The sequence below is a fragment of the Urocitellus parryii genome, chromosome 1, assembly GCF_045843805.1.
Source record: "Urocitellus parryii isolate mUroPar1 chromosome 1, mUroPar1.hap1, whole genome shotgun sequence".
Lineage (NCBI taxonomy): Eukaryota > Metazoa > Chordata > Mammalia > Rodentia > Sciuridae > Urocitellus > Urocitellus parryii.
The window spans coordinates 252673571-252697293 of NC_135531.1; the positions used below are offsets into that span (position 1 = coordinate 252673571).

The following is a 23723-nucleotide window of genomic DNA, read 5'->3' on the forward strand; positions in this document are numbered from 1 at the left end:
AATGTAGGATGGTAAGTCTTTATCGAGAGTTCAGAATTGAGCAGGGCTTTAATAGTATATAAGATTTGAATGGATAATGTATTAATGGAAATTGCTAACTAACATTTCTTTTGCACTTATATTGTTACTCTTGTTCTAGCTGATTCCCTTTATTGATCATTTCATCTTTGCCCAGTTCCCATGAAGCAGTTACTATGATTATACTATTGCAAGATAAGAAAATTGAAATACTGAGCAGGTAGAGTAACTAGCTTGCAATCACAGTTGATAGATATAGAAATTCAGATAATCTTGCTCCAGGTCCACGTTCTTATCAATGCTATGTTGTCTGAGGAAGAAATAATATTAATAAGGAAACTAAATCAGGAAAGTTGTTTAATGTTCTTGGAACAGATGATAAGTCAAAGGTGTGGAGGCTAGAGAGGAAGAATCAGACTAAGCAGGGGGTTGAATACTGATAAAAGAAGTTTAAATTTTATTTTCAAGGCATTTTGAAGCAGCTGAACTGGATAAGAAGAAAATACTTTGGAATCCTCATCTTTGGGGCATGGAGTTGAATGGAGGGGGTATAACTAGGAAAGCAGAGAGTTCAACTGAATCTGAAAACCACTTCTTGTTAGGAGTCAGCTGAAGATCAGCAGAGGACACAGAGAATGTGGTGAGAGAGGGAGGAGGGGGCATGCCAATGAAGTCAAGGGAGGAAGTGTCAGGAAGAGACAGTGGGTGACTGCATTGAATGAAGGAGGAAAAGAGGAGTGAACAATTGCTTGGGAAAGAGGCCAGTGGGACTTTTGAGTTCAGGCAGAGCCATTGGGGAAAGAAGATGAGACTTCACAAGGTTAAGAAAACATGGAGTGGTCAAAATAGAGACATTGAAAAGAAGAGATGGATAGATATGCTGAAGATGGTTAGGAACTTAAATATACTATGGTATTTTATATATGGTCAGGATGTAATAAATGTCTACAGACTGAATGACTTAATGGAGTTTGACATGTGGAAGGAGCCAGTGCTGGACTTGAGTGTGTGTGTGTGAATGTGAGTGTGAATGTGTAGGTGTGAGCAGAGTGTATGTGTGTGAGAGAATGTGTGTGTTGTGTGAACATGAGAGTGTGTGAATGTGTTGGTGCGAGTGTGTGTGTATGGTGTTGCAGAACTGGAGGGGGAAGGCTTATAGGAAAGAAAGGAGAAGTGGGAGAGGAAAAAGAGGAGGGTGGGAGGAGTTTTTGCAAGGAAATGGGAGTATTAGAGATAGGAGGACAAATCTCTAAGATGGAGGGGAAGAGAAGGCCTTACAGGGGCAGAGATATGTAGGGGTCAGGTGAGTCATTCCATGCTGGCAGACCTGAGAATGAAGACTGTTTTGTTAAATGTGTGTACTTATGTTAAGTTCTCTGGGGATTGGTCCTAGAGTTCTGTGTCAACCTCTGTCAACAAGGCCAGTGGGATAATGCATACTTGACTCTAAGGACTTAAACCCACGTGTACTTTAAATTCTTGCTTGAGCACTCATAAGTGCACAACATGGCTGGCTTGACCTCAGCTCGTGGCTGAGATAACAGGGTCATGAAGTTCAAACCAACCCTGCCCAAACTGGGCAGGGCTCCAGTTTCCAGCGAAGAATGTTAATCTCAGCAACTCCCTGTATTTTTTGGGACAAGGACATGGCTGCTTGACCTTGGCTTTGGGAAAATGAAGTCTGCTCTTTTCTGCCTTCCTCCCCCCCCCCAGACTTAAAAGTTAAAGCCAAAAATTTGTCAAGAAAGGGAAACATAATTAGGAGCTTTGGCCTGTCATACTGTGAGTCAACTTTTATAGGTCTCAGTTTCCTCGTCTGATATATGAAGGGGTTGAACTAGAGGACATCTCAAGTCTATTCTTTTTGTCTTAAAAGTGCTTCTAATGTGGAATATTAAAATGCTTTTTATCAATTCTAACATGGCAACTCATCCACTTTACCCCTTGTGGGTGCTCTTATGATTTGATAGTGCAAATACAAAGAACTGCAAGCCTGTTATCTCTGAAATCTATTATAAAGATTAATAACCATGATCTTAGATGCTAACATGCTTAGAAATAACTACAGCACTTTGGGGGACAATATTGCCCTATCTCTTATTTTCCTATGTAATATGAAGGCCTATCACAGTAGTTATTTCCAAATTTCTGAGCCATGACACTTACCTAGAAAATTCCGGATATGCCAAGGTGGTCCTGAGCAGGCTCTTTAAAGGTGTAAGATTTAGGGAGAATGAAGTAGATAGGAAACATGTATTGAATTCCCTAAAGAGTGATTTTTGCATGAAGGCTCAGAATGATGATGGCTCAGGAGGAAAGAAACTTGGTTCCCAAGTTTGGTTACTAGATTAAAATATATGTTTAGAAAGCAATATATTAACAGAAGGGATCACTTTATACTTCTGAGTTTTCTTTGTTAACTGAAATACTGTCACAATATTTATGTAGGGAGTTATAAACCCTGCTTATCTACTCTTTGGATAACAGGTAACTTCTAGAATAATAAAATTTGATTTGGGGATGGTTCAAGCGGCTTTGGGTATGGCTTCCACTTTGATTTGAGTTAGGATTAATCTTTTAGATTTTACTTCTAGCATTAGGAGATGAGAGGAAAATTGGTAGGAACTGGGTGACATTGCACCCAAATTCATCTGGCTGCGTGTGTCAAGAGTTTCTGTTCTAAGGTGCTCACACCCTGCATTGCTGGGCGGTATCTCTGAGGGGTAGGGGTGGATCACAGAACAGGCAATGACATTTTAGCAGTTTTAATAACTTCCATCCTAAAGCAGATGACTTTCCAATGTACATTTTTTATTTCTGATTAGCTTCCTTAAACTTTTCCCAAACAGATTTCCTCTCTTAACTTATTTTGTCAGCAGTGTCTCCACTCTCGCACTCACACAGTCCACGGACACCTAGCCAGCTTCTAATCCTGTTCACCACCCAGTCTGTGAGACTGAGTGCCAGTGTCTTGTCTACCCCTTACAGCCCAGCAGCTACCTCCATATTGCAGGCCTTATGAACTCACATGGATGCTGCAGTTGCAGCCTCCTGATTGATCTCTCCTGGCTTCTGACCTTGCTGCTGTTTGAAGAGACCCCAGTCACACCTTAATGTTCTCAATGTCTCTGGTAGCCTTCCTGGTAAAATCCATGTGCCTTTTCGTAGCCTTAAAAGCCCTCAACATTTGGTATCAGCTATATTCATCTATTTCCCCCTATATAAATAAAATGTTCTGCTAGTTCCCAACAAACCCTTACACTAAGGACATTTTCCTAATCAGCTTGTCTAAAATTTTCCACAGGCCTCATAGCCCAGGTAAAGGGTAGAGAATATAAAAGTTTCTAGAGTCACCCCATTTGGAATCACAACCCCTTCCTGTTGTGTCCACAACTGTGACCGCCAGTGACCCTCTCTAGGGTTCCTGTACCTTTCGTGGGTTTGGAGTGTAGCTAAGTGTGTACCTGCCTTGGGGTTTCTCCTAGGGGGAAGGAGCTCTGTGGTTTGCATCTCCCCATCTCCCCCAAACCAAGCACATTAGATCCCACCATTAACTTGCTGAACAAATAGCTTTGCAAAGGTAGAAGTCAGAATACCAAAGAACCATTCTCTGGCAACTAATCAAAATTTCAACTAATCAACAAAAGTGTTTGTTGATTGTTTTGATAACTTTTTCTCTCAAAAAATGAATGCCTTAGATCTATCTCAGGGCTCAGATGGGACTTTTTCCTGCTGAAATATTTGACCTCTGAGTTACTTTCTAATAGTTGCATGTAGCACAATAATATTTTAAAGGGACAAGGACAAGTGTCCTTTACACTCTAGTGTCTGCCTATGAAAGAACACAGGGTTAAGGCTGTGGTTAAACTAGAGCTGGCCAAGAGCAACTTCTTGCTTAGTAAATTTATTGATTCGGCTTCTACTTCTATTTGTATTGTTACTTATAATTAATTGTCCTTGTTTGAATTTAAGTTACTTTAGATTTTGTTTTACAATCTTATGGTCTGTTAATAGAGTTAATGTGCTTGATAAAGTTGATAGGAGAGACATGCACAGTCTTGGACAGGGCTGGTTAGTTCTTCTGACTCTCTCAACAGATGACTTGCTTCTGTTGTCATAGACTCCTCTACACAATTCTCTTTCCTTCTGGTTCTGTTAACTTCCTGGTCCCTTCACCCCTTCAGATCTAAAGGTGGTCATAACCTTGCTGCTACAAGCCACAGTGGTCACACATTATGTCCCATTGCTATCTCCATTGTATGCACGGTAGCATTGCCATCTCCGCACCTTTGCCAGTCATCTTTCATAAATGATCCCTCCATGTTGCCCTATTTTGAGTATGCTGGAATCCTGAATGAGACCATATGTATATGCATACGTATCATGCTTACTGAAAGTCTTTTTTTTTTTTTTAACTTTCCTTAAATCACATTTCTTTGTGAAAATTGGGAGAGTTTCAAGTTAACAATCAACCAAGAATTAGATGCAATGACCACAAAGTTATTTTAAAGCTGTAACCTACATTTTTTTTCCATTTTAATATTAATTTTGAGAGTCTGGGGCCCTTTGATGCACGATATGTCTTTAGTATCTGTGCTTTTATCTCCTCAGTAGCTCAAAGGGGATGACAAATGGTGCTACAGCCTGGTGGACGTTCTGTACTCCTCTTTCTGATAACTGAATGAAGCCAAGCCAGAGGCTGGTTATCAGAACCACAGACTGTTGAGTGAGAACAGAGTTAGGCTTACAGGTTCCAGAGCAAACACTGGATGGGCCTGTGGGGAAGCCTGTCCATTATGGAGCCTGAAAAGGAACAAGTGGTCAGATGGCCAGATGCTGAAGGGTGTTCTAGGCCCAAACAGGAAATGTACTCAGAGGAAAGTTACAGTAACTTAACCAGCTCTGTGGTCAGAAGGGAGGTGTTTTGTGCCAGGGCAACTAGTTTCACCTTTTCAATTTGCTCACAAACATCATAGGGAAAGATGGCTGAAAGGAAAAAGCTTTCATTTTCTTTGGTTCCTACCTAACATGTTAAATTCTGTTCAGTCAGAATCTTTAAAAAAAGGAAACAATACGATTAAGATCTTATGACCTGATTTTTTTTTCAACTGCAAAAGAAACTCTGGCTGTGATGCGCATAAATGGAAGGCTATATGAAGTTCTTAAAGGTTCTGGAGGAAATCATATTGCCAGCTCAACACGTGTCGTTCTAATTGCTTCTTTAGCTTCCCAGTGCAAACTTTATGCACTGCTACGGACTCCATGAGCCTCTATATGCCGTTTTATTTGTGAATGGTGCCCAGGATACAGAAAAGGAAAGATGGAATATTGTAAAACAAATGTAATTCACAAAAGCCCCAAAGTTAAGGATTTACCCAGTGAGGGTTGGACTGAAAATTGACTTTGTGTGTTGCACACTTGGACAAGCTGAGATGAAAGAGCTTCAATGGTATAATTACTGCTTGTGCACTGGAATTAATTTTTAAGAGGCATTTTGTGTGAACCTATAGTCTGTGGACCTTAATTGGGATCTGTCTATGACCTTCAGGAGGTATTTCAAATTGTTAGCAAAATGTTTTGTGTATACTCATCTCCCCTCAATTTTAGGGAATAGGTTCCAAGTCCCCCAGGGGATGTCTGAAATCTCAGGACCAAATCTTTCAAATTAATACCTTTTCTTTCCAACTAACACTTATGCACTGTTGGTATAACTTTTGTAGGCTGAGGTGCAACAGCAAAACTAGCATGAGTTTATTTTTCCTTCTTCACAATTTTATGAACAGACAATTCATTCCTACTCTGCATTTCAGTAACATCAGTGTATGATTTTTCTTCCCCTGTTAAGTAGAGAACTCTCATTTAAAGGAAGCAATCTACAGCTTCTCTTTGGCATATTCAGGTTGCCAGAATCAGTGCTGTTGCACTTTGGGACATTGTTTGCCCAAACAGTCAAATACCTCAGTAGTTGATCTGATAACCCAAAGGACAACTCTGTGACTTAATAGGCAGGTAGTACATACACTCCAGATGTCTGGACAAAGGAATGACTTGCTCCAGGTGGGACAGAATAAGATTTCATCATGCAGTAGCATCAGGATACAAATTTAAAACTTATAAATTGCTTATTTCTGGAATTTTCCATTTAATATATTTGGACCATGGTTGACTGTTGTAACTGAAACCTCAGAAGGCAAAATCACAGATGAGAGCTGCTGTATGTGTGGTAAAAAATTAGATGCAAAACAGCTATGAAATTTACTTTCTTTAAATAAGAACATGAAATCAATGCAATCTTATTGAATGAGCAAATTTGTTTTTCTATTTATTCGTGATTTAAAACATTATTCCTACATTCCTAAATAGATACTTTAGTTCTTCAGTTGTTTCTGTGACCTTGTTTAAAAAGTCATTTGCTTTTTTTGCTTTCAGTTGCCTTTTCTATAAAATAAGGTATTGGTGTAAATCATCTCTAAGCTTCCTTCTGCTTAGTTCCCCCAACCCACACACAGGGTGGGATTCCATCAAAATGGTGGAGAAAATGAAATTTATCTTGGTCTAGTCTTCTTGCCATTCCATTCACTCCCTATTCACTGAGACACTTGGTACCATCTTCTTAACAAGTTCTATAGGTTAGAGTATGTCATGAGGCATGAGCTCAGGTCTCAAGTCATTTGTCCTGAAACCTGGGCAATTCATGGACTTCTTTGACATCACTTCCCCAACTGTTAAATGGGCATAAGGAGGATTGTCTATCTATTTACTTCACAAGTTCATAAGAACTGCAGATGAAATAAAATCAGAGGAAGCATTTTATAGCCCCATGAATGTAGGCCATAGTTACTCATTTAAGCCAATGTATTTCTAACATTGTATTTTTGGCTTCATCTTCTTTAGAAATGCAAACATTAATTGAACTGACAAGGAGTGTCCTTTTAGGGTCGGGGGCTTTGATGCTAGGAGCCACACCTTAGAGGTGGCTATCCATTCCACCTGTGCAGAGAGTTGACCTGGTTACTAAATATAGTAATTGACCTACTTACAATAGGCAAAGGTTTTTTTTTTTTTTTTTTTTTTTGATAACCAAGTCTCCCCCCCCCCCCGCCCACTTCCACACGGTTCTCATGGAAGCCCAAGCAATTTTCAACCTTCCAGAAGTTGTCTATGTCACAAGAACAACAGATTATCTGTGAGAAATCTTTTAGCTCTCACTGCCTTGCTCACAAGCAGAAGATAAGTACCTTCTCACCTCCGATCTTCATCTTTATGTTGCCTGTTGTCAAGCAGGAGCTGTGAGGGAAAGAAGTTTGAGGTTACTGCTTCCTGTCTCCACACCTTTAGCTGGGTAAGCTGCTAGGAAAGGCTTTGAAAAGCAAAGCACTAACTCATCATCAAAACAACTTGTCAATTCAGTTACAGAAGTGTCAGTCAAGCCAACATTTTGATGCCAGAAGCAAATACAAATTGATTAGTTGATAATATTTCTCTTTTAACATAGTAGATTTGACCCAAATGGAGGTTGCCTGAAAAAGGGCTGAGTTTTCTAACACAAAAGCATGCTAAGAGGGGTGTTTTCCATTGCTATCATGATCCAGAAAGTAGATAAGAATTAGAAGTTAGTATGGGGAAGCTATTTATTTTCTAGTTTCTTCTGAGCCTAGATAGGTCCTTAAATTTTATAATATGACCTTGAATTATTTGAAGTACTATGGATTCCCAGAAACTCAGAGAATAAAAATACATATCCTGGTCAAATATCAATTGTTCTGGCTATCAGTTGCCTTGTTTTATCTGTGTCTTTATATTCCACTCCCATAGAGTGAAGGGTATATATTTTCACACATGCTCCATTTTAAGAGAAAATAAGAGGAATCAGAGTTATTGTGTCTACTGGAATTCATAATAATCACATCTATTCAATGTCACTTAAAGAAACTGGTTTTCACCAAACATTAATCTCTTTCATTCAGTGTCCTCCAAAGCAGATATAGATTTTGAGGTCCTGTGCTATAGTTTCTTACTTAATCTTTTCTGAATTATTGATAAAAAATAATTGGGATCAAGTGCTAAAAGGATATAAATAGTGAAAAACAAGAAGTTTATCAACCCAACCTGAACTCTAAATTAGGAGGCTATCAGCTACAGATAACATAGATAAGTAAACTATTTCAAGTTCAGTACCTATGTATAAAGTCAACTAATTTAAAAATGATCTGTGTTGACACAGAAGAGAGAGGAAAGTAAATATTGACAGATAAATTAGATGTCTCCTTTACATCATCAAATGCCCTTATAACCAATAGTTTTCAAATACTTTCCTAACAAAATCTTAGCAGAAAGAGTCACAAAATTAAATACTTTCCCATTCTCATTCAGTTGCTGGATATTACAACCACCAAGATGGTATTGAATATGTAATGGCCAGCTTCACTAAAGGGGTCCTGAATTTCTCCAGCCTAAGAAAGTTATAAATTTGTTATGCTGAGGCCTAACAAGCTTAGGAGAAATCTGGTCCATCTCAACAATGCTTAAGTTTGAATTTGGAGGCCCAATGATGGACAGAAGGAAATGCTATCTTCCAGTTACTTTACTCCAATATGCATTGTGAAGGAAAATAGTTTCAGGAAAGAAAGATTGCTGCTTCTCTCTTCTAAGAATCAGCAAACACTGTAATAAACTCCAGAAAGTCAACTGTGTTCCCAGTAATCTCTGAATTAGTTCATATTTTCTTTGCAATGATCCCCAAAGGTGGAGGAATTTTTTTTTCATATCTCAGATTTCCAAATTTCACTTCACTTTCTGACCATCTATTCTGGTGACATAATGAAGAAGAGATGAATGAAGGAGAGATGTAGGCAAAAGGAAAATAATTGCTGCTGGTTGTCTGTGTTGTCTAAGGAAGTCATTTTTAACTCCTTTTCTCTTACCACATTTAGGTCAATGTCAAGTTTTGCAAATGTTAGCCTGTAATTATTTCTTAACTTCATCCACTTCTTTCAAACCATATGGAAATATAGTCCCTTTCACCTCTTGCCTAGACTACGACTGTATCCTAACTGGACTCCACAGTTTTACTCTTGTATCCTCCAAATTCATGTGCCCTATCCTTGCTAAAGTGATCTATATAAAATGAAAAGTTGTGAGCATTCATTCACTTTTCTGCTTAAAAACCTTCAGTAAGTTCCCATTACTGCAGTAGAGGGCCCAAGCTCTCTAACATGGTGAACTCTAGTTGCTTTGCCAATCTTGTCTTTTACAACCCAAGATCCAGCAAAACTGAGATAGCTATAATTCCCTACATCTGCTATGCCCATTCTCACCTCCTTATGATCTTTGCGTAGACTGCTCTCTTTTCCTCTTTGTCTTATCTTCCCCACAGTTCCCTAACTCACCTTCAACCTCAACACACACTCTTCCACTTTATGCCAAGCCCCATACAAGGCATATCTTAGCCACGATAGGTTGGTAAACTTTTGTCAAACAAATATATGCATCATCCTTCACATCTCAGGCCAGTCAGTGGTCATCTTCTGTAGAGATCCTCAGTTACCCCCAGAAACTGCAGATCATTATGCCACTATTTTAAAATTAGCTATCTGTTTGTACATCTTTCTTCCCCTCCAGATTGTGAGCTACCCAAGAAGTTCATTTTTGGGGAATGAATTTTTATCTCCTGTGTGTGTCTTGGGAAGATGTCACACCCTGAATTAGACAAGACACACTAAGCAAACTGGAATCTGCATGGCAAAGCTTTCCCTTTTTTCTCCCCCTCTCTCCCTCTCTGCACCTCATTGTTGGGTGTTGGAATGAGGAAGCCAAACTGGGTAACCATCTGGGGTTTCTCTCTAGCCTCACTCAGTTTCCCTGCCCACAGCTCCATTTTATTTTTTTTTTTTATTCCTACAAAGAAGTCCTGTTCTCATCTTTTCCCTATGTCTGCTGTCACAGGGAGATCAGAAGAAATCTGAAGACCCATTAAAACAGAATCCAAATAGTTAGCAACACAAACACTTTCCAGAGGGCTTAGTAAACAAAAAGACAAATGCCTAATTGTACTCTCTCAAAAGGAGGGAATACACTGCCATTTTGAGCCCTTCCAATCAGAACTGGCCCAAAGATTCCTTCTAGGTAAACAAAGAAAAAAGCCCAATGAATAAAAACAAAGAAACAAGTTGGATTTTTCAGACTAAGGCAGAACTTTTTTGTTTTGTTTTGTTTTTTTGTTTTTCTTTTCTTTTTCTTTTTTTATTGGTTGTTCAAACTAAGGCAGAACTTTTAAGATTACTCATGTGTTTACTTCGCAGTGCTTTTACAGAGTATTTGTTGAATGAATGGTACATGAAGCTGAAGATGTTTAGACACTGGTTTCCAACAAGGATTTAATAAAATGGTAGTGAGACTCCCCTGAGGATAGGAATAATATAGCGAGATCAGCGTCTCTCAACAATTATCTAATGAGATCCTACTAGTCTCCCCGTGTTCTGTGAAGAAGGGTAACATGGTCCTTGCTGTCAAGAAGCTTGGAAACCAGGGCCTACAGGAAATTCACATGGATCAGAAAAAGCTATTAAATGGAAACATATGAAAAAAGAAAGTGTTCAAGAGATGAAAACCTGTCCCAATGGCATAGGAGCGATGCAGTGATTGTCTTGATACCTGAAAAGGAAATGGTACTGTCCTCCATGGAGTCATCGGATAAAGTAGGAAAGATCATCCTCACCGTGTGTTTCTGGGATGTTGACTTAAAGGGTTTGGCTAATTAGGAGGGTTTTGATTTGAGAAAATGAAATTGGAAAAGCCTGTGGAGACCTGCGAATTTGAGGATAAGAAGTTTCCATCTGTGAGCCTAGTGCTTCTCAAACTTGACTGCAATTTAGAATCACCTGAGATACTTTAAAATGCTAATGCCATGGTTTTATACCTAGAGATGCTGATTTAATTGTCCTGGAAATCAGGGATTTTAACATTTCTCCAATGATTCTCTTAGGTAGTCAGCTTGAAAAATCTGTTTGGTCATAGTGGTTTTCAATCCCAACTGAATGTTAGAATCCATGGCGAGGGGGACTTTAAAGACAATACCAAAGACAACACAGAGAATGGGAGACAACATTTGCAAATCACAGAGTATCTGATAAGGAACTTGTTTCAAAAATATAAAATAACTCTGATAATTCAGCAATAAAAAAACAAACCCATTAATAAGTGGGAAAATGATCTGAATAGACATTTTAAACAAGGTATTACAAATGGCTAACAAGCACATGAAAATATGCTCCACATCATTAGCCATGAGAGAAATGCAAACAAAATCATGATGAGGTACTACTTCATACACAGTAGGATGACTGTTATAGAAAAGAGGGACAACAAGTGTTAGAGAGGGTGCAGAGAAACTCGAGCCTATATGCTTTGCCAGTGGGAATGTGAAATGGTGTAGTTGCTTGGAAAACAATTTGGCAAGTCCTCAAAGGGTTAAGTATAGACTTACAATATGATCCAGCAATTTCACCCTTGGTATACACCTAAGAGAATTGAAAACATACCCATATTAAAAGAATATGTCTGCACAAATGTTCACAGTAGTGTTATTCATAATAGCCAAAAAGTCGGGCTGGGAATGTGGCTCAGTGGCAGAGTGCTTGCCTAGTATGCAAGAGGCCCTAAATTCAATCCCTAGTGTGTATACACACACACACACACACACACACACACACACACAAACACACATATGGAAAAACAAAATATATGAAAATTTGTGGCTAAGATTCCACTGTGTATATATACTGTATATATAGAATCTTAGCCATAAAATTAATGAAATTCTGATACATTTTACAACCTGGGAGAATCTTGAAAGCATGCTAAGTGAAAGAAGCCAGATATAAAAGACTACATATTGTATGATTTCATTGATGTGAAATGTGCTCAACAGGCAAATACGTAGGGACAGAAAGTAGATTAGTGAAGAAAATTAGTGGTTGCCAGAGGTTGGAAGGAGGGAGGAATTCAGAATGATTGCTAATGAATAGGAAGTTTCTTTGGGGGATAATGAAAATATTCTGGAATCATATGGTGATCTATACACATTTTTGTGACTATCCTAAGAAACCACTGAACTGTATACTTTGAAAGGATGAATCTTATAATACAAGAATTATATCTCAAAAAAGTTGCTACCAACCACCCTAAGCCTAATAGCCCCCACCCCCCACTCTAGCCTAGACCCTGTTAAATCAGAATATCTGGGAGTGGAGGGACCTAGACATAGGTTTACTTTTTAAAGTTCTGTATGCACATCAGTATTGATAACTACATAGGAAACAAAAAGCTATTAGGCATTGGAATGACCAATAAAAAACTAAAATGTCTCAAAACTTTTAATTCCTTCACAAAAACCTGTCTCACAACTTAAAAATACATCCATTTGTGCTAATGTGTCAGACTTTAAAGCTGCTTCCAAAAATATCACTTAATCAAGAAATCAGCCCAATGCATGATTAATATCTTAGGAATCTCAACACAGATTCACAAATTCCAAGGGCATAGCTGTGATGCTCAATGCTAACAGAAGGCCAGGTTTTGCCTTCTAGGTGAAAACATGCTCTGATGTCCCATTTACAGGAGGATGAAAACATGATCAAAATGTGAACTTTAAAACTCTAGGTATAATTCTCATTCTAAGAGCTCCTGAATCTTCATCTACCTTGAGAAAGCTTTTGCAGGAGATCTGTTCATTTGGTTAATTAATACACTTTGATTTCAGGAAAAACATATTCTTACACTCCTGGTCTAAGCAAATGATTTTTTTCCCCTCTCTAGAAAACAAGATCTTGGTGAAGCAATCACCCAGGCTTGAGGTGTACAACAATGAGGTCAACCTTAGCTGCAAGTATACCTACAACCTCTTCTCAAAGGAGTTCCGGGCATCCCTTTATAAGGGTGTGGATAGTGCTGTGGAAGTCTGCGTTGTGAATGGGAATTTCTCCCATCAGCTTCAGTTTTACTCACACACAGGATTCAACTGTGATGGGAAATTGGGCAACGAAACAGTGACTTTCTATCTCCGGAATTTGTATGTTAACCAAACAGATATTTACTTCTGCAAAATTGAGGTTATGTATCCTCCTCCTTACCTAGACAATGAGAAGAGCAATGGAACTGTTATCCATGTGAAAGGTAAGATGCAACTCTATCCTCCTACCACCGTAAAGTCGCAAGTTTAAGCTATAGTCTTGAAAATGAGATAGGATCAGTGGTGAGGCTGGAGTAGTCCCCAGTGATTTAGTAAAGACAAGTCATTTTTAAAAAGTTTTCCTTTACTTTAGAAAAGATTCAAAGTTATATTTTGAATATCTTTACTCAGTGACATGGAGTGGGAGAGTGAGTGATGATGATGATGTTCCCATGGGAACATGAAGATTATTCTCAATTTGAGTGGGTCATGACAGAATAAAAATTTTGCTATTAAAATATAAGTCTAAGTGAACTCCAAGAAGCAGCTGGGCCTAATGGATCAGAACTCAGGAAGAGTGGGTTATAATTCAAACTAATCATCTTTCTACTCCACAGTCTTCCTCCGTTAAGTACTTTTTTCATTTTCCAAAACATACAAAGGATGCTGGGCTAGAAACCAGGGGATATAAAATCTGCTATTAACTAACTCAGTGATCTTGATAAGTTGCCATACTTTTTCAATGCCCAAAACTTAATATTATTAAACAATATTCATGAATTAGTGGAAATAAGTCTATTGATCTGATGTTGAGATTATGTTCTCTCCAAATATTGGGTAGAACACCCCCCAACTCAGAAGAATACAGTTTATTGGTATCAACACATAAAAATGAGAGTGGCTAGATAAAAAAAAATTTTGGTAGTCTTTGTGGATACACTATTTCCTTTTGGTAGAACAATAATTAAAAAATGTATGCTCAGTTTTATATTTAATACTAACATAATTACAATAAATGTTTTTTCTCCTATGCTAAACAGAGGTATGCTAGAGAAAAATCAAATATTAAACAAGAAAAGAACAATTAACTTAATTTGGGAGAATAATTTTGTGTTCTTGAAAAATAGAGGCAATTAATGTGAGAATGTTTGGCTTGCTGAATTCCATTCAGATATCTAATTTCTATGATGTCCAGGCTGAATAGTTTGGTTGGGTCAAGTTAAAGCTTAAGAAAATATGCTTTAACTTGACCCAACCAAACTATTGGTTTGAAGTGAAGAGCAAATGTTTTTCTTATGTAAATGATATTCTACTTTAGGATAGTACTTCACACACACACACACACACACACACACACACACTTATGCACATAGTATATCATTTCTAGCAGAAATGGAAAGGACACCAGTGATCCTTAGTAATCTTCAAATCTACTTGCATATTATAAATATGAGTAGGTTTAGGGTAAACAAACAAACAAACAAACAAAAAACCCATTCCTAGGCCCAACTTTGAGAGTCTGATGTAATTGGAATGAGTTGAGGAAGGGGTGTTAGATATTGTTATATTTTCAGACTTTCTCAGACAATCCTAATGTGCATCTCGAATTAAAAAATCAATACACTAGATAGTTTTTGTTGTTCTTTCCAATTCTAATTGTCTCCAATTTTTACTAGAACTCTACACATTCCTTCCCATGTTTGGATACCTGATGGTATAAAGTGACTTTTTCACCACAACATAAGCTGTTAGAGTTGAAGCTAGACATTTATCTTTGTATTACCAGCCCAGATTTTTGCCATACTAGATTGATAATTTTCTTAAGGTTTGAAAACATGTATATTATTTAACTTATTCCAAAAATATAGCTTAGGATCTGGATAAACTGGCTTCTCATGGGGGTAGGGTATGGAATTGGATTAAGACCATTGGAAGTCACTATTTTGAATCACAAAGTGAGTTCAACAAAATCAGGTGAATGCAGTTGTACCAGTGTACTACCCTAACTTCAATCTTGAAAATGGACCATTCTGGTCAGTGGTGAGGTTGGATAAATCCCAAAGATGAAGACTACACATTCTAAGCTCATGATGTTTTGCTTATTTTTCTCTCTTTCGCATTCTTCTCTAATATTCAGAAGAAAGGAAATATACTCAACTGCTATTCCTGTATCATTTAATCCACTCTATTCTATTTTTCAGAGAATAATATTTGTCCTGGTGTCCCATCTCCTGAGTCTCCTAAGCCCTTTTGGACACTGGTGGTGCTTAGCGGAGTCCTGGGTATCTATAGCTTGCTATCAACAATGCTCCTTTGTTATTTATGGGTAAGAGATGCTGCGCTGCTTTTATGGAACTTTTCTACTACACATGCAATCTGAACATATTAAGAATTTTGCCTATGTGATTTATTTTCTGTTAACCATGTGATTATTATAATTTTCTTTTCCTGCTAGGCTTACATAGGTTCTCTTTTCATCTTGTTCAACTTTATCTTTTATTTTCCAGAAGGCACTGTGTAGGTGGCCAGGTAGAATAAGAAACCAAATGGGCAAATAGGGGTGGGGTGGGATTAGCAACAGTTATCTTTCTTCTTCCCAGTTTGCAATTTAATTGTGATACACACAACAGCTTTAACATATATAAGGTTCAAAAATCTAGACAACTCAGGAAATTAGGCAACTGAAGCAAAGGGAGAGCTTTGGTTCAGGTTTAAAAATCATGAGAAACTTGGCTACTGAAATTGTGTATTCAAACCTAGAAGAAACTAGGTCTGTTTATCTGAGTCATATTTTTTTTGTCTCCTCTGAAGCAGTTGAATGGTGTGAGGCCAAGCATGGGGTTGTCATTATGAAACTACAATGGGAGTCAGACTTTTCTGAGCTCTCACCACTGAATTGGAGTTGATCAATTTTTGCAAAGGCTCAGGTGATGAACTTGGTATATTGTTCTTTACCTTCTTCAATGTTGAATTTTTGGCCCAGGTTTGAACACATTTTAATGAACATATCCACCATTGAGAAGGGACCTCCTTAACAAGGATCTCTTCCTTAGACACCTTCTTCTTATTACAGATGGCTCAGGTATTGATTTTGTGTGGTTTTCACATGTTTTTCTAGAAGTTAAATGCATATATGAGCCATTTATTCAATGAGAAATGCAGGCCTCTCTAGGATAAAGGACCGTTTCTCTTGTTATTCTCAGTTTATCTGGTATTAAGTACATTTAATGCTTGATGAATGCTTACTGGGTTATTAGATATTGGGATAAATGAATAATCCTTATAAAGGCCAAATTGAGGACTTAAATAAGCCTACCTAACATGTGATACTCATCTCTGAGGCATAATCCATTGATTTAATTAAGCCACAGATGGTCTGTGATTTCTAGAAGCCAGGCCACATGGAGTCTGTTTACTTTTCCTTGGTGTGGGGATGGAAGGTCTTGCATTCAGAATTATGCTCTTCTTCATCCAGTCTTAGAGCCTTTTAAACTCATGTTGGTCTCTAGTCAAAGTTGGCCCATCAATTATTCTCTAAGCATTCCTCACAGTTCAGAAGACCCTAGGGGACAGATGAACATTCATCAAGCTGCCTATGGCCTGATCTGTACCTTCTGCAGGGCAGGGGACAAAGTTGCTGCTTGTTCCTGGGAATTCTTTGTACTAGATACCATTTTGGGAATTAGCCTGGCTTGCCTTTTGCAACTTGCTCTATCCTGATGGGGTGAGGGAGGGGGTTTTAATATAGTAAACTATTGCCTAAGTTCTGCCTCTGATGTTAGTCAAGTATTTTCATCTTTCCAGATCATGGGGTCTTTATCCCAGGTATCTTCCCATTTTAATCCTCTGTGGTGATTGCCAATGATTTTGGAATTTTTAGAATTCTTAGTTATTTTTTTTTTCTGAATTCCTGGCCATTGACTTTTAGGTCCACTGTATGGCGTTCCAATTCTTTCATTGGGAATCTCAACTTCCTAACTTAAAGGCCAGGCACACCCCTCCAGGAAAGGCCTCCCTAAGACATGCTGACCTAGCTCAAAGTAATTTACTAATTTACTAATTTGGCCCTAACTTTTTAGGACCAAAAGGGTACTATTCATCTTTTAGACCTTATTGTAAATATGCATTAGACTGTCAGTTACTAAAATGAGGCACTAATTTGTTGAGTGACTGGAATCACCCAAAAGAACAAATATAGCTTCTCATTTTCAGTGAGTTTAAACATCTCGCTTTCAGCTCAGACATAGCATAGATGCTCTGGGTTTTTCTTGGGCAAAACTACTAATTTACAGTGGGGTTCATCTTATTTGTCTTGAAAAAGCATACTTTGTCTCCCTCTATCTCACAAGCTCCCTGTGGATTGGACAGTCTTAGTGCTTGGCATTCCTTGTGGTCTCTTGTAGTCAAATCAAATTTTCCAGTAAGAAATCCTTTATTATCATCTCAAACCTAGGTCTTTGGATTCTCTGAACATAGAATGTAAATCAAAATATACCTCTGCTTAATAGAATAACTTGGCATTTTTACCAGGATCAAGTCTTTTCTTGTTACTGCTGTTTAAGCAACGAGCTAGGCATGGAGGCCATCAGGAAACTGGAAATTGATCCATTTCCTGGGTGATTTTCTGGGATCCTATTTTTGGCTGGTCCTATAGTAGACCTTGGTGAAAGTTTCTGTTTTCTGGAACTTCCTGAGGGCCCTTGATGTGCTACTGTAGGCAGTTCTAGGCTGAGTGGGTTTTTGGGAGCAGCTGTAGAGTCTATCTCTGTTCTTGACCTGATGTTGACACTTGAGTAAATAAAAAGCTTCTCTTGGTCAGGCTGCCATGGGCCAGCACCTGTTGCTCTCATTCAATTCTCCATTCATGCAGCTGAGCTGGGTAAACCTGTTCCTTTTCCTAAAGAGGCTTTTTGAAAACAAATAGACAAACAAACAAACAAAAAAACACATGTCCTCTCTACTGTGGACTGTAATGTGGAGAACATGAATAGCATGTGTACAGATAATATCTGCCTTTAAGTCCAGTAAATTCTTTTTTAAAAAATATTTTATTAGTTATTGATGGACCTTTATTTATTTATATGTGGTGCTGAGAATCGATCCCAGTGCCTCACACATGCTAGGCAAGCACTCTACCACTGAGCCACAACCCCAGCCCCACAGTAAATTCTTGAAGACTGATTCTTTGAATAGATTGCTTTACACATGCCCTATGTGTTGCTGCTCCTCCCAGAAAACAGGTGGCTAAGGCAGAGGTGGAGGGAAGGGCGAAGGGCAAAGAGCAAGTGATCCTGAAATGAGACATCTTTCATAGACATTAGTTAAGGGGTGGAATCGATGCCACAAACACACAGACACATTAGGTCGGTCCTCTGGTCATGTGCTAGATGCACATGGGCACTGTGGGTTCTGGATAGTATTCCCATCCACGTGCCTGTCATTCCCATCCTGCTGTTGTGTTTAGAGTCAGGATGACATTAACTAAATCCACTATTTGGTAATTGTTTGAGGGTAAGGATGGGAACCAGATGCAGCAGATCTTACATTATTTTTGTGTGAACTCTGGAGTACCTCAGAAGACATCTTTATTATTGGGGTTCCCTCTACTGTCTATAGTTTTGTTCAGGTGTCAGAGACAAGGGCGGTCACTTGGGAGTTCAGCAAAGGTTTTGGAGTAAGCATGAAAAATGCTTCCTAGGTATCAGAAGCAGTAGCCTTCTATATTTATTTGGATGCCAACATTTCCTTGATCTCGCCACTGCCCTGCTGTAACTCTATGAAGAGAGTTCTAGTCTTTTATTTCTAGTAAGGATGTAGAAGTAAGTGATATTGAAGAGCAACATCATTCAGATGCTTGGCTTCCATGTGTATCTCTATCCGAACGAATCTCCCTATATTATGTATGTATTATGTTCTTCTCTCTTCTTAGATCCAGCCAGATAGCTCATCCATTATCTCAAATCTAAAATAGCCAGAGCTGAATTTGTAACCTTCTTTTTCCAATCTACTTCTCCTATTGTCTTGCTTTATATCTATGGGGGGTCAACTAGGCTCAAATCATCATCACCTTTGGGTTTGAGTAAGGAGGAGTCAAGCAGTTTAATAATATTCTTTCTTATTTGATGATATATTTTATATCCATTACTTTCTGTCATTCCATTTTTTTTCATGATCAGACTGTTTAGGTCAGGATTTTCCAGTCTTGGCACTAGGGATGTTTTGTGCTAGATAATTCTTTATTGGCTGCCCTGTACAGGATGTTTAGCAGCATCTCTGGCATCTACTCACTAGATGCCAGTAGTGTCCCTTTCCATTGTGACAATCAAAAACATCTTCACACTTTTCCAAATGTTTCCTGGGACAGGTAATAAGGGAGTGCAAGACGTCAAGGATAAGGCCTAGGAGGTCTGGCTTGGGCAACTGTCATTTACTGATATGAGAAACACTGGGAGAGAGAGAGATTTTGAGGGAAGATCTTGAGTTTTATTTTGAACAGGTTGAGTGTAGAGTGCCCTTGGGGTCTAGTCCTAAGGTGCCAACTGTATCTGGAACGTGAATGAGATTGCCTAGGGAGAGAGGATAGAGGGAATAGAGAAGGTCAAGGATCAATCAGTGAGAAATTCTAACATTGAATGGCAAAAGAAGCACAGAAGGAGTGACCAGCAAGGTAGGATGGATACCAGGATGTCACAGAAGACAAAGAGGAGGTGTTTCAAAAAGGAGAGAGCTATCAACAGTATAGTCATCTTTGGTGTCCATATGGAATTGGTTCCAGAACACCCTCAAATGTAAAAATCCATGGATGCTCGAATCCCTTATATAAAATAGAATGATATTTGCATATAACTTATGCACATCTTCCTGTGTACTTTAAATACTCTCTAGACTTATAATACCTAAAACAATGTAAATGCTCTGTATATAGTTGTGTGGTTTAAGGAAGAATGAAAAAAATTCTTTAATTAAAAAAATTATTCAAAAATATTTAAAATAATGTTTTAAATATATATATATATATATATATATATATATTTAGTTGCAGGTGGACACAATAGCTTTATTTTATTTTTATGTGGTCCTGAGGCTCAAACCCAGTGCCTCATGTGTGCTAGGCAAGCACTCTACCACTGAGCTACAACCCCAGCCCTAAAAATAATATTTCTAAAAATTATTTAGAATTTTAAAAATTAAAAAAGTTTTAATTTTTTTAAGAAAAAAATTATTTAAAAATATTTTCCATCTGTGTTTTGTTGAATCCATGGATGGAGAACCCAGGGATTCGGAGGGCTGTGTAGGATGGTGCTGAGAGTTGAAGAGGATGAGGGCTGAACACGATAGTTGCACTTAGTAATGTGGAGAGCAGTGTTTTTGAAATCTTTCTCTAGCATTCGGTGTCCCTGCCACAAGGAAGTTGTGAAGGGGTCAGGGAGGAGAGCACGGAAATGAGATCAGGACTGAAGTCATTTACTTATGTGCTTATTCAGGATTCTTTTCATTCATGTCCAGTGTATCTACTTAGGCATCACCTTGTGTGCCAGGAAATAGGCATTCTTTTTCCATAATAGAGAATTATGAATTCAGAAATCCAGATGTTTTTCTAATTTTAGAATACCTATGGGACTTTGGTCAAAACTGTACATTTTATCATTGTATTGATATACAAATGATGGTCCTCGCCCTGGGACAAAAATTTTGCTGAGATTCATGGTGCATGTAACTCTTGCTTCAGGTTCAGGATCCTTCCTTTTCCCCTCAGCCCTGGTAGGAGTTCCTCCTGAGGAAGATGAGCCCTGGGAAAAGAGATGGGTAACCCGATTGTCTTTACAGAAATACAGGCACATAAAAGTGCAGGAATGTAACTAGTTATCCAGAACTGTAAATCTCCATTAATTTAGACTTCACTGTTATGAATTTATACTCACTCCACACTCTGGAGGAGCTAAAGGTCCTTTTTGGTTGATTATGGAAATATGGCTTGTTAAGCAAATGACTAATGTAAAAAGATTACAATGGTAATGCTTAATCCATTCAGAGATGGATTAATTAATATCAATAGTAAATAGGTTATTTAGATATACTGTTGCACTTCAGGTCAAATGACAGCTTTAAGAGTGATATCTATATGATACATTTCTCTAAAATATTTTCTTTGATTGAGATTTTTCAAGTTAATTTAGAACAGCCAATAGTGATTTGATTAGTCTAAGTCCCAGGTGCTCAAGAAATGCTTGTGTTTAGCAACATCTGAATGTTAATATTCTCAACAGGTGCCTGCAAAATCTTAGAACGCCTCTCCTAATATCTCCCCCATGTCCTTCCACATTAACACTTCTTTTTCCTGCAGACGAAGCGTCAAAGAACCAGGCTTCTTCAGAGTGACTATATGAACATGACTCCCCGGAGGCCAGGGCCCACCCGCAAACACTACCAGCCCTACGCCCCAGCACGAGACTTTGCAGCCTACCGCCCCTGACAAGGACGCCTATCCAGAAGCCAGCCGGCTGGCACCCCTCCACTCACACAACATCAATGCTCTGGATAGGAAAGGACTGATTTATCATCAGCCGGCTGTCTCAAGCCCCTGTTGGGCCACCAATACCAATTTTTATTGAGATTGTGGATGAAATATCAAGATCATTTTGAGACTCAGTTAAAAAAATATCCTTTGGCAGGCTAAGTCTTGCAGGGCCATGACCCACATTCAAACTTATCATGTATTTATTGACTTGGTTGAAGAGTTAGAGTAGAAAATGAAAAGTGAGTGGATTTTGTTAGCTTTTGGAATCTACTTCCAGGCTGCTGGGCTGAGCCCTCTTCTCTTCTCAATCCCCTGCACATCTCAGTCAAGCAAAGTGTGATATCCAGGGCTATTTTAAGTGGAGAAGAAAGGCTAGAAAACATTCCCTTTTAAAGGGTGTTTAGCCCTGCACAGAACTCAACTCAAAGTAGATCAAGGACTTAGGTATTAGACCAGAGAACTTGCATCTAATAGAAGAAAAAAGTAGGTCCAAATCTCCATCACGTAGGCTTAGGAACCAACTTCCTCAACAAGACTCCTAAAGTGCAAGAAGTAAAATCAAGAATCAATAAATGGGATGGTATCAAACTAAAAAGCTTCTTCACAGCAAAGGAAATAATCAAGAATGTAAAGAGAGAGCCTTCGGAAAATCTTTGCCACCTGCACCTCAGATAGAGCATTAATCTCCAGGATATACAAAGAATCAAAAAACTTAACACCCCCCCCCAAATAACCCAATCAATAATTGGGAACTGAATAGGTACTTCATTGAAGAAGAAATATGAACAGTAAACAAATATATGGAAAAATGTTCAACATCTCTAACAACTAGAGAAATGCAAATTAAAACTACACTGAGATTCCATTTCACTCCAGTTATAATAGCAATTATCCAAAATACAATTAATGATAAATGTTAGCAAGAATGTGGGGAAAAAGGTTCACTCATACATTGTTGATGGGACTGCAAATTGGTGCAACCACTCTGGAAAGCAGTATGGAGATTCCTCATAAAACTTGGAATGGAACCACCATTTGACTCAGTTATCCCACTCCTCGGTTTATACCTAAAGGACTCAAAATCAACATACTACAGTGATGCAGCCACATCAATGTTTATAGCAGTTCAATTCACAATAGCCAAGCTATGGAACCAGACTAGGTTCCCTACAACAGATGATGAATGAATAAAGAAAATGTGGTATGTGTGTGTGTGTGTGTGTGTGTGTGTATACACACACACACACACAATGAAAAAAAAGCGCAGCCATAAAGAATAATGAAATTATAGCATTTGCTGATAAATGGATGGAACTGGAGAATATCATGCTAGGTAAAATAAGCCAATCCCAAAAAACCAAAGGTGGAGTGTTCTCTCTGATATATGGATGCTAACACATAATAAGGGATGGGGACAGAGGAAGAGAAGTTCATTGGATTAGACAAAGGAGAATAAAGAGGGAGAAGGGGTGGGAGTAGGAAAGATGACAGAATGAACTGGACATAAATTTTCTATGTTGGTATATGAATATATGACCAGTGAAACTCCACATCATGTACAACTGCAAGAATGGGATCCTAATTGGAATAAGTTATACTCCATGTATGTATGATATGTCAAAATACACTCTACTTTCATGTATATCTAAAAGGAATAAATATATGTATGTGTGTATATATATATATATGTAAATAAAATAAAATGGGTGTTTAGGGTGGATATAGGTTAGTGTCTCCCACTCGTGAAATGAGCCACGTAGTTTCTATTTAATACTTGTTTTCTTCTTCATTTAGAAAGATGTTGACATTGTCTTTGACAAAGTTTGAGCATTTTTAATCATTTTGACCAACAAAATTCCCTTCAAACAGCTCCAGGACTTGCTTTCTCATTCCTTCTAATGGAATTCAGTGTTAGCCTCCACAGCCTGATTTCAAAAGAATAAAATAGCATAACTGATTTTCCCCATCCAGTAGAATGTGTCAGGAAATAAGGTCACTTTATTTCAAAAGTATGTGAATACTATGAAGGATTATTTGTTTAGTGGCTCATTCCAGTCAACCCCTGTATGTTTCAGCTTTGCACATTGGGTCACTTTATTATCTGCAGGGATATCTGAAATAGAATAGTGACAGAGAATTCACAGAAGAAGTTATTATACTGTGAAAAAGGAATTGAGCATTCAGTATGTATGAATGAGGACTGAGTTCCAAGGAGCTTCTTTTGAAGAAGGCAAAATA

The 23723-nt window shown here is 38.2% G+C and overlaps 1 protein-coding gene across 1 annotated transcript; it reads left to right on the forward strand.

Moving 5' to 3' along the window:
• Positions 1-5464: 5464 nt before the first annotated feature.
• Cd28 (CD28 molecule) lies at positions 5465-21440 on the forward strand. Its single transcript, XM_026394608.2, is given in 4 exon segments — positions 5465-5482; positions 12810-13191; positions 15169-15293; positions 21312-21440. Coding segments are annotated over 4 exon segments (654 nt in total).
• Positions 21441-23723: the final 2283 nt, after the last annotated feature.